This window comes from Balaenoptera ricei, chromosome 2 (genome assembly GCF_028023285.1).
Source record: "Balaenoptera ricei isolate mBalRic1 chromosome 2, mBalRic1.hap2, whole genome shotgun sequence".
Classification (NCBI taxonomy): Eukaryota; Metazoa; Chordata; class Mammalia; order Artiodactyla; family Balaenopteridae; genus Balaenoptera; species Balaenoptera ricei.
The window spans coordinates 186,175,234-186,187,722 of NC_082640.1; the positions used below are offsets into that span (position 1 = coordinate 186,175,234).

The window sequence follows — 12,489 nt, forward strand, 5'->3', positions numbered from 1 at the left end:
TGGCAAGAGTGTAGAGAATCAGGAACTCTGTTATTGCTGACATAGTTTAAATTAATATATTTTTAGAGAGTAATATAGCACTAACAAAATTTTAAAAGCATGTATGCCCTTTGGCCCCCCAACCTACTCTGCCAATATATTTGCATAAGTGTACGAGGATGTATATATACAAGGATGCTCATTGTAATGTTACAACAGCAAAAAGTTAGGGATAACCTACATGATATCAGTAAAATTCTGGTTAATTACACTGTAGTACACCCACACATATATCTCCCCCCATCTATAGACAGCTCTTCCTGGGTAGGAGATAGGTCACTGCCTTTGCCTAGTGTTAAACAAATGGTCTTTAATAGTGCTCTTATCTTCTCTGTTATTTGTTAACTTTCCTATTCTGTTGTTTATTTTAATGTTAGGGTGGTTCTGAGAGTAACTAAACTCTCTTTAAGCTCCTTAAGTTTTGCCTTACTGTGCTGGCTGTCATATTTGCTGGACTTTAAAGATATTCCCTGGAAGACTTGCTTGCCTTTCACCCATCAGCAGCCTTGGCCCACACTATGGAAAGGAATAGTAAACTCTCTTCTTGTTAACAGTCCTCAGAATACAGCAGTTTTCTTTTTCAGGAATTCCCCTTTTGTCAAAAAACACTTTTCTTTGTTCATTCTCCACCTTTTTCTTAAAATTCAAATTAATTGGAGGAGAGGAGATAGATACTACAGTTGTGATTCAGAGTTCAAAGGACAGATAAAAGTATAGAAGGCAAAGTCTTCATCTACTGCTTGACTTCCATCCATCCAGGTCCCTGCCCTGGGACCACCAGTGGCATCAGTTTCTATTTGTCCTTCTAGAGGTATTCTGTCTATAGAGAAGCAAGACATTTTTTTTTTTTTTTTTTTTTTCTTTTTCACATCAGAGCATTTTGACAGTTCCTTCTCCATGAACTCTTTGGGCTTTTGCCAGGCTCTCTCCCTCAGTTTTGTCTGAGAGGGTCTTTGATTTGTTCTTTCGTTCAGCAGAGGTGCTGTGATCAGTGTGGTGAGTGAGACAAAGGGACCTAATGAGGAAGAGCAGGCACACCATCCTTCTCTCTTTCTTTCATGAAGGACCCCAGAGCTGTTCCAGGGTCTGGGAAGCTGCTTACAAACAGAGCTTTGTGACCCCACTTGTAGGTCTGTGGTAGGCATTAGATTCCAGTGTCTGGATTTCATTCTGTCACTCTGGCTGCCTTTTCTGAGTCTCCACTGTGGGCCTCAGCTCTCTTCTCTCTGAAATGCTTGTTCGTTGATGTTTCTGTTTTTTAATTTTACAGTTAAGCGGTGTCATTTCCTTCCAAGGATACTATCCCTATGCTAATAATTCTACAAAATTTATCTCTAGCCCAGATTTCTTTCCTGAGCTTCAGACCCAAATACCAAGTACCATGCTATGCTTTCAGTATCCTCACTTAACTGCCCCTCACATGGCATATCCAAAGCCAGACTCACCTTCCTCACTGCAGCTTGAGTCTTCTCTGTCTCAAAGTGGCACCCAGATTCACAAACTTGGGTGTCAGCTTCAACTCTGCCTCCCTCTCCCTTACCCCCTGAATGCTTCTTACCTGTATCTCCTTCTCTTCATCCAAGGCAGCTAATAATTACTCATAATCTTGGATTTACAGTTCAGCTCTTTCCTAGTAAAGAAAAGGTTGGCAATTATATTCCTGTCCATTATTTCTAACACATAAGTTGTCACCCAGCGTGTCACTCAGCTGCCATGAAAAGCACAGGCTCTCAACCTTTGGCCTGTTCATTCTGTCTCATACCTATATATCTGGAGAAGCAAGTCTGAACACTTTGGTCATGATGATTTAGATCACAGTTTGATGACTATGATAACATCTCACCCCACCCTATGCTGTCTCTTATATGCTCATTTTATTTTTATATCAATTGGTAAAATTGTTTTTTTCCCAAGGATAATTCCTTTACATCCTCAGTACAGGCTTTGGGGGCATTTCTTTACTCTGTAGTACTGTAGGCTTAGTGTGTTCGGTGTTCTCGTCACCAGGGTCCAAGTCTTTGCCTTTAGAGATGTTTGTTCTCCTCCTATCTACCAGTTCCTAAAGGACATAAAATTGAGAAGATGTGTAGAGGATGGAGATTAGTTGATGAGGAGAGAACTCTTTCAATTTACACATTTCTGTGTTATTTCATTTTATTTTTTACAACTAGCATCTGCATAAGGTTGAAAGGGAATGTAGAGAAATAAGGTAGTAGAAATAGGTGAACGTCTTATTTAAATGTCCTTTTATAGTAGCAAAACTTTTAAAAATATGTTGTACAATCCTAGTAGGGACTTTGCTTAAAGTTCATGTTTTCTTTTCAGTAAATTATTTATATCCAAATTTGTCTTCAGCCATCAAGTTCACAGTTGATACAAATAAATGAAATCTCTGGCATCTTAACCATATATGCAAGTTGTCAACTTTTAAAAAAATTCTGTGCCAGTACCCACCTGTTGCTCTGGAGTTTCTGTATTGCCAGCTTGTAATCTGTCAGCTCCGGCACGTGTTAGCTGAGAGAACTTGGGCGAGTTTCTTAACTTTCTTAGTCCTCCTCTCCTGTACATTGGAGATGATCATAGTCACCTGACAGAGGTGTGGAAATTAAGTTAGATAGGATCATAGACGTGAAGCATCTAGTGCTGAGCTTCGGACAGAGATGACACTTGATCACTGTTAGCTTCTTGCTTCCTCTCCCCACCCCCTTTGATTAACTTGGTATAGAGTTTATGAACTCATTTCTACCTGATGTATCATTCTGATAGAGGCAGATATGTAAAGTCATTTTGGTAATACCCTGACACTATCCTGCCAGGGAACCTTTGGCTATTCTTTCTACAGCCTACAGAAAGAAGCTTGTACTATTCATCCTTCTATCTGGTGCCACTCACCTTTCCTCTGTTTTCACAACGCAGCCCTTGGTGTGACCTCTGCTGTATGTAACTCAGGGGGTTTCAAACTTCAGTGTGTTACTGGTAGTGTACTACTGCTCTCTAAAAATTACTCCAAAACTTAGCAACTTAGAACCATGTGTCATCTCACAGTTTCTGTGAGTCATGTGTTAGGGAGTGACTTAGTTGGATAGTTCTGGTTCAGGTGCTCTCAAGAGATTTGGGGTGAGAGCCACAGATGCAGCATCCGAAGATTTGATTGGTCTGGTGTATCCGCTTCCAAAAGACCCTCTCACCTGGCTCTTGTCTAGGGCCTGCAGTTCCTCACCAGCTGTGGGTATGAGTCCTCATTTCCTTGCCATCTGGGCCTGTCCATTGAGGTGCTCAATGTGCTCATGACATGCAAGGAAGTGATCTGTGAGAGCAAGGAGGGAGTCCCAGTGCCTTTTGGGACCTAGCCAGTCTCCGAAGTCCCCTCACCATTGCCTCTGCCGTACTCTGTTCATTAGAAGCAGGTCACTCAGTGCAGCCCCCACGCAAAGGGAGGGGTATTAAGTTCTGCCTTCTGAGGGTAGGATTATCAAAGGATTTGTGGGCCTGTTTGAAAACCACCACACCTGGGGTGGTGGTTGAAAGGTGAGATTCTCAAGGCCCATTTCAGATCTAGTGATGGGTAGAGCCCAGGAACCTACAGTTTGCACAAACACCCTAGTGATTCTGATGCTGGTGGCCAGAAGCCCACACTTGGAAACCCACTGCTCTGCCAGATGGATCACTTGGTCTTCTTCTTCTTTTTTTTTTTTTTTTTTTAATTTTTATTTATTTATTTATTATTTTTGGCTGTGTTGAGTCTTCGTTTCTGTGCGAGGGCTTTCTCTAGTTGCGGCGATTGGGAGCCACTCCTCATCGCAGTGCGCAGGCCTCTCACTGTCGCGGCCTCTCTTGTTGCGGAGCTCAGGCTCAGTAGGTGTGGTGCACGGGTCTAGTTGCTCCGCGGCATGTGGGATCTTCCCAGACCAGGGCTCGAACCCGTGTCCCCTGCATTGGCAGGCAGATTCTCAACGACTGCGCCACCAGGGAAGCCCCACTTGGTCTTCTTTAAATGGTCTTAGTTGGTTGCACCTCCCTGTCTTTGCTCACATATATGGAGCACACATAGCCAGCCCATTTTCAACTGCATAAATCCAGTTACCTCCATGGTGCCCACTACCCCAGACATAAGTGAGGTCTCCCTCCCTTGAATCCCTATAGTATTACATTTTTTTTTCCTGCTCTTTGGTTCTAATCACTTTAGTTCTGATGTTTTAGTGCTGTACTGCTAGTAGGGATTTAAAAAACAGTCGCTTTCATTTGAACTCTCTCGCCAGCAGAACTACGACAACCCTGTAATAGGCATTCTGCTACTCAGGATTTCAAAGCAGTGTGGTCATTAGAATGCTAAGGATCCTGGCTCAGACCACACTTCTTGGTAGTTAGTACTTTCCTGCAGGCATTTGTCGAACAAATGAGTTCCTGTTGTGGGCCAGGCTTGGTTTCAAGGATGCATTAGTGAAGGGAGACAGACATGCTCCCTGTGGATGAGGACACAACAGTGAACTGGTAAACAGAAATGTATTATCACAACTTGAAAGACAGTCTAGGAAGGAAGTAAACAGATTGCTATGATGTAAAACAAAGGAGACCTATTTAGATGAGGTTTTTAGAGAATCTGCCTGAGTCTTGAAGGATGAAAAGGAAAAAGACTCTAAGGAAGGAAAGAGCTTAGTATGTTCTAATATATGAGAGAAATCAGGGTGGCTGGAGCTGAGGTTGGAGGGTAGGCAGAGGCTGCCATGGCCGTGGTCAGGGTTTCATTCTAAATGCAGTGCCCTAAGCTGTGTTCGTATGGTATCCAACTTGGCGCTCTTCTAATTTAGCATTTGTAGAAATAACTGGGAGGTTCAAATTATAGCTACAAGTCCAGCTATAATGGATTGGAAAACGAGATTCCTGTGTTAGCTTGACAGAGGGAAATTAAGAACTCAAGCCTGAATGGTTGTCAGGGAGGCTATCTTCTCATCTCAGGACAGAAAATGTGGGAATGACCACAACAGCAATAGGAAGTATGTATGTTGGAGATAAAAGTGCTCCTGCCTTTAGGGATGATCCAGTATTCTAGACAGGAAGGCTCTTCATCTTGATTACATGTTTTTAAGCTCTGAGCTGTCTGTAGGTCAGATACCATGGCTTTCAGCTGTTAGTTGCTGATTCAGTTCTCCATCAGACCTGGTGGACAAGGACGAGCGCGGGGAGAGCCCCAGCTTCCTTTTCCCATAGCCGGCGGCTGCTCGCTGCCCAAACCACCTGCCAGCCTTGCCTCCTGTAGGCTGTGTCGTACGCTGGGTGCTGGGAGACTAGTTCTGGCCGTATTCCCCATGGAAAGATAGGAGGACCTTGGAAGATCTTTTCCTCTCTTTTTCTGGTTCCCATTTGTTTGCAGGAGGGTTGTATAAGATGACCTCTAAAATTCTGTTATTTTCTGCAATCTCATATTAGCCCAGGCCCTAATGCTGTGACCCGCCTCTGAACTCACAGCATGTGTTTGTGCAACAATTTAATATTTCCCCTTATTCTGTGTGATGGGTAGTCAGGTTGAAGTGGTTTTATTCAAAATCTTCTTACAGAATTACTTGGAATTATCATGATGCAGTTCATTGTGACTATACAAGTTTTGATTTGCAGAATTAGAGCCCCTAGGTAGTTATTGAATCAGACTAAGTCTAATCACAAACTATTCCTGCTTAAATCTGATTTCTGTGTTCAGGATAGCAAAATATAATTCAAAGTATAATTCACAATAGCAAAATATCATCCTCTTCTGGGACCTCTGCTTTTTCGTAAGATAAAATTAAAGTATTTAGTATTAGGTAACAAAACTACCTCATAATTACCCTGGATTTCTATTTCTTAGATGTGGACTACTAAACATTATCAGTGAATCAGTTATCTAAGAGAAAATTTAAATTTATATTGCAACCATGGAATATAAATATATCTTCATTAAATATATATAATGTTTAATAACCTGTGTTGGGGGAATTGTGTGTGTGTTTGTTTTTTAGCTCTTCAGAGAAGTAAGAATAATGAAGATTTTAAATCATCCAAACATAGGTACTTTCTGCTTTCTTAAATACTTTTGGGTCTAAATGCATTCTTGAAAGTATGTCATAAAGCTAAACATATATTCCAGGAGTGACAGGAGATTTCTTCCGTTCTCCCAGCCCAGGTACACTTTTAGAATATATATGTATATATATATATTGATCATTTCTGTTAACTTTTTGAAATTACTAAAGGCAGGTTAAAAGATTAATGTAAAGCTTTAATTCAGTAGAAACATACGTAATCAGATTATAATTTTCTAATTTTTAATATATTAGAAAATGTCATAATTGTACTTAATTTATGGATAAAGAAGAAGGAATTATAGTAAGTTAGAGTTACAATTTTCAAAGGTGTAAAACTTTCTGCTCTAGCTGTGTTCCCAAGAAAATACTGGTACATTGAATCATATTTTAAAAGACATAGGGAACTAGCTAGCCAACTCTGGATTTCAAATTCCAACTTCCCACCAAAAAATAACTGCCAAGAACTAGCTAACTTTTAAACCTTTTTGTTTTGTTTTTTAATTACTTACGTTGTACCCTGATTAGAGTTCTCTATACTTACTACTAAATGACATATCTTTGAAAATATAAATTTCTAAAAATTTAAATTCCCATTGGATTAAAATAGTTTACACAGAAGAGCCAATATTTGCATTGGAATTTTATTTTATTTTATTTATTATTATTATTTTTTTGGCCGGGCCACGTGGCTTGTAGGATCTTAGTTCCCTGACCAGGGATCGAACCCCAGCCCCCTGCAGTGGAAGCTAGGAGTCCTAACCACTGGACTGCCAGGGAATTCCCCCTGCGTTGGAATTTTAGAAAGCTATTATTTATATGTTGATGGTTTACCAGCATATATGCCTTAAATTCCTTTAAATTTTTCTTAACAGCCTGAACATATATCATCTTAGAAATGATATGATACTTTTATTCACCAGTTTGACAAACACATCCAATACTGTGTAAGGTACTTTATTTGATCTAATACTCTGTGTTAAAGCATCAGAAAATAACCCACAATATAAGAGATTAGCATTCTCCCTCCCTGCTCCCTTTTTTGCTAAATTTAATTGTAAAGTATGTATTACCAAAGTAGATACAGGAGATAGTGATTTGATAGCTTGAGAGATTAACTTCAGTTTCATTTAAAAATTTTATATTTCTGATTTTGTTATGGTTTTATGAATTAGCAGTAATAGAAATATTATTTGTATCTGTAACAGGAGACTGCTATAGTAGTCACACTGACCCATTGAAAATAATTCTTTTTAAAAAGTTATTTTCAGGGCTTCCCTGGTGGCGCAGTGGTTAAGAATCCGCCTGCCAATGCAAGGGGCACGGGTTTGAGCCCTGGCCCGGGAAGATCCCACATGCTGCGGAGCAACTAAGCCCGTGTGCCACAAATACTGAGCCTGCGCTCTAGAGCCCGTGAGCCACAACAACTGAGCCCACGTGCCACAACTACTTAAGCCTATGTGCCTAGAGCCCGTGCTCCGCAACAAGAGCAGCCACAACAGTGAGAAGCCTGCGCACCGCAACGAACAGTAGCCCCCGCTCACTGCAACTAGAGAAAGCCCGCACACAGCAACAAAGACCCAACACAGCCAAAAATAAATAAATAAATTTATTTAAAAAAAAAAAGTTATTTTCAATTATTTATAGTATAATCCCTTCTACTTTGCCATCTCTGGCTTTAGAATAGAAACAAAGGAACCTCCTTAGGAATTCCCTGGCAGTCCAGTGGTTAGGACTCCGCACTCTCACTGCCAGGGGCTCCAGTTGGATCCCTGGTTGGGGAACTAAGATCCTGCATGGCGCAGCCAAAAAAAAATTAAAAATAAAATAAAACACATCTTTAAGAAAAAGAACAGAAACAAAGGGACCTTGTTCTCTGAGAACTGTGATAAGTTTCCCAAGCAACGGAAGTCTCAAGAGGAATTATATGTATCCTTAAAGCCATAATGACAAGTGAATGGACTTGCACTTTTAGGAATAGAACAGATATAGACGTAATACAGGAGGATGAAATGAGAGCAGATACACTTCACTAGACTGCTGAGTGCATCCTGAAGTTACACCGTTTGAGCACCCAGAAACTATGTTTATTTTTATAGAATTCCTTGTTTTTATAAAATCTTTTCTGCTGTTGTAATATATTATAAATTTTCCTAAAAGAATTTTGTAGAGGGCCAGCTATTAAAATCTTTAACAAGGAAAAAGTTACTTTTTGTAGTTATAGTTTATATGTACATAGTACTGTGCATATGGACATTTGTTTCTTTTTCTCCTATATCTTCTCCCCTCCCCTAGTGAAGTTATTCGAAGTCATTGAAACTGACAAAACACTCTACCTAATCATGGAGTATGCCAGTGGAGGTAAGAAATTTATAAATTGTTTTTCTCTCTTTCTTCCCTTTTAGAAGAATACACAACCACACAGCCCACACGGATAATTGTTAAAGTTTCATTTAACATTCAGAATCATAATACACTAGGATGAGAATCAGGAAGGCTGATTCCTAGCAGTTCTGTGGGTTGCTATTAAGTGTTTCATTATTAGCATCATTAATTGATAATACGCAAATACTTGGATTTTTTTAATTATGGTATAACGTAAAATTTACTGTTTTAACCATTTCAAGTGTATAGTTCTGTGGCATTAAATACATTCACATTGTTAACCATTATCATCATCCATCTTCAGAACTTTCTCATTTTCCCAAAATGAAACTCTGTCTCCATTAAACAGTAACTCCCCATCCTCCCTTCACCCAGCCCCTGGCAGCCACCATTCTGCTTTCTTTCTGTATGAATTTGACTACTCTAGGGACCTCATATGAGTGGGATCATACAATATTTGTCCTTTTGTGACTTCCTGTTTCACTTAGCGTAATGTCCTTAAGGTTCATCCATTTAGTAGCCTGTGTCAGAATTTCTTTCCTTATCAAGGTTGAATAATATTCCATTGTGTATATATAGCACATTTTGTTTGTTCCAGTACTTGAATTTTCAAAAATATCAGTGCATTAGCCTATTTGAAATAAATTTGTACTGCATGTTGGATGGATGTCTTTATCAGATTTTTATGTCATTGGTGTCCATCATTTCCCAAGGCCAGAAATGGTGGTCACCGTGTTTATGGTTAGACTTCCCTAAAATAAAGATTAAGGACTGGTAATTATTTGCCTATAAGGTTGTATACATGTAGGCATTTTTATGAAATGAATGTATATCGCTGTTATCTTTTACAAAGATTCTTATTTTAGGGTTATGTTTGGGCTATGCTTGTAGTTTTTGGACTGTGTGTGAGTTTTCATTGTTTGTGAAAGGCAGAAGCTTTCTTGTTTGTCTTTGTGTGTTCCCTGTCTCTAGCACAGTGCCTGGCACATAGCAGATACTCAGCAAATAAGAATTGAACTGAATTAATGAAATTATAAACTACTGGAGACATACTCTATTTAACTCTACAGTATAGATTAAATTGTTTTGATTATAGTAGAGTTTTGTTTTGTTAGCACTTTGATCCAGGATGCAGAACCTGGAGACAGAAAGTTGAATCACAGCCTCACTGTGGTGAGTTAACCATTAAATAAAAGATTGTAAACCTGTTGTGGGCAGAGCAGGCACACCCCTGGCACCACTTTTTCATACTCCTAATTCATTATTAGTTGTGTGCTTCATCTTTTAAATGTGTGGTTTGAGAGTTTAGTTGGGATTTTCGCAGTTGAGGAGCAGTAGGAAGAGCTGAAGGTTAATGGTAGAACCATAAGTCTGTACGGAGTTCGAATGCTATCTACTCATCTTACGGTTCATAGTCTTTTCATTTGTGTAGCCACTGCAGTGGACAAGTGCTTTTTTCTCTTTGCTGGTCTCCTTTGACTTGCACAATGCCTCAGTGATGTGGCCAGGCAGTGAGCGATGGGCTTTTACCCTTGAGGAAATGGAGGCTGGGAAATCTCACTGTGGTCATGTTGCCAGGCCTGGAGCCCAGCCTTCCGACACCATATAGCCTCTACTGATTGGTCAGTGAGTCACGGCTTTCCGTTCCCATCTGTTTTAGGTACCAGGGTCCTAGAGATTGCTCTGTGTAGGAGAAGTCAAAAACATCTGAGAAGTGTCCATCCAGGAGGAGGATGGACTCCAGAAAAGACAGACATGGAGTCCAGCCAGCCAGTGCCTCTCATTGGCAGTGTGACCTCATAAGTTACATGTCTCTGAGCTTCTTACTGGGCATGGGAGCACAGCCCTCACAGCCCTCCTTTGGGGACTCGGTGCCATTGCTCAGCATTATAACAGCACTGATGGGTGGTGGTGGTGGTTTATTGGCTTGGGCCATTTGTTTTAATCAGCTCAACAAAGCACCATCTCCAGGGCAGCTGTTTTATTGTTGATACGTTTGCCATTTTGAACAACAAACATTTCATTAAATTGGCTCCCTAGGGACTTCCCTGGTGGTCCAGTGAGTAAGACTCCATGCTCCCAATACAGGGGGCCCAGGTTCCGTCCCTGGTCGGGGAACTAGATCCCACATGCATGCCGCAGCTGAGAGTTCGCATGCCACAACTAAGAGTCTGCATGCCACAACCAAGAGTCTGCATGCCACAACCAAGAAGCCCGCATGCCGCAACTAAGACCCCACGCAGCCTAAATAAATAAATAATTTTTAAAAAATGGCTATCTACTCCTCCCCAGCCTCGTATTTTTCAATTTGGAACAATCGTGAAATTTTCGAATTGGAAGGAATCTTAGACATCATCCAGGGCAATTGCCTAATTTTTACAGATGAACCTAAAGCTCTGAACGGTTGTTCTATGCCAGTGGTTTCATCACGGGTTATAGTGGCAGGACCTGAACCAAAACCAAGGGCTTTCTGAACTGTCCTGTCCAGTGTCCTTTCATCAACCACATGGGCCGTGACCTGGGCAGGGAGAGCCCCTGTTTGTAATTTTCTCTCCTAATAAATAATAGCCTTTAGAGGTTTTCAATTCAGCTGCTTAATCTGAGTGTTAATGCATTTTTAATAAGGGGAAAAGTAAGAGATCTGGGTTGTATTCCTGGTTTATAACTTAGTGACTGTGACTTTATGGTTCCAAAATCTCTTAACAGGTTTATATTGCGTTTGAATTTTAAAATATTTTAAAATTATATTGACAGACTTGGACTTTATCTGTGTGACTCTACAACTACTGGGTTTAATCCATTAAGTTTTTCTAAAAAGTCAAAACTGTTACGTATGTTATGCATGCATCTTTGTTTTCACTTTTTAACTACTTGTTTTGACATAGTATATTTTTCTGCAAATAGAAAGGTCATTCGCATAGAAAATACTGACATTTTACTGAGCTGACATTTAATTTTATAATTCATCATAGTTAAATGAATTGCGTAGTATAAATTAACAATAGGTAATTCCTTTTAAAAGATCATTAGGCAGTCAGTGATAACTTGAAAATATTTATACCCATTTATTATTTTAAAATTTATTCAAAGTTAGGGCTAAAAGTTTAAGTCAGATATTAATGTACAGTTCAGAATAACCTTTTCCTCAAAAATATTTAAGTCCTGAAACTAAGCGTTTTTTAAGTATCAAAATATTTTAGTTAACTGTTGTCACTGAGCTGATGGAAATATTCTTTATTTGTATGAAGTAAATGTGATTTTTTTTCCCAAACACATTTTATATCCAATTTGGTAAATTAGTACTCTTGGTTGATTTCAGAGGTGTTTCTTTATTCCAAATTGATAAGCAATTGGCAGTACTGATAGGTTCCTTGAAATGTCACTTCTCTTCCCTGAGGAATTAATACTGTGTAAAACTACCACCTAGACATCCACCAGCGAGTTCTATTGGCTTTTCCTTTGCACTGTGTCCTGAATCTCCCCACTTGTCACCACCACTGCCGTTTCCCACTCTAGGCCCGGCCACCCTCTTTCTTGTCCTGAATATTGCGCTCTTCCCAGTTGGTTTCCCGGTCCCTTCCTCAGCCTTAACCCTCTTCTCCCTCTAGCAGCCAGAGTGATCCTTTAAGAAGCCAGTCATTTCATGTTCTCCTCTGCTTCTCCTCTCACTTAGAACAGCACCCACAGGACTCTTCTTGATCTCGCTTCTCCTACCATCTCTGTGCTCGTTCAGCACCTCCCTTTTCCCTTGTTCACGCTTCTCCAGCCTCATGGCCTCCTTGCTCTTGTCTCTGTCTAGAATCTTTCTCCCAGATAACTAGTGTCCACTCCCTCATAGTAGTCAGCACAGTGCTTACACACACAAACACACTTCCTGTTTCTTTCCCCTGACTTTTCTCCACAGTACTTTTTATAATCTGATATACTGTATATTCATTTGTTTGTTTATTTCTGTCTACCCCCTCCTAGAGTGTAAACTCCATGAGGAAAAGGACTTTGCTTTGTTCAC

General features: G+C 40.1%; 1 protein-coding gene across 11 annotated transcripts in view; it reads left to right on the top strand.

Moving 5' to 3' along the window:
- Positions 1-12,489, top strand: part of MARK3 (microtubule affinity regulating kinase 3) — a 109,198-nt gene that overhangs the window by 61,767 nt on the left and 34,942 nt on the right. For all 11 annotated transcript variants that reach the window (XM_059915071.1, XM_059915073.1, XM_059915072.1 and 8 more), the window contains exons 4-5: positions 6,033-6,081; positions 8,391-8,456. In XM_059915071.1, the coding sequence (XP_059771054.1) occupies positions 6,033-6,081; positions 8,391-8,456 (115 nt within the window). The remainder of the gene's footprint in view (positions 1-6,032; positions 6,082-8,390; positions 8,457-12,489) is intronic.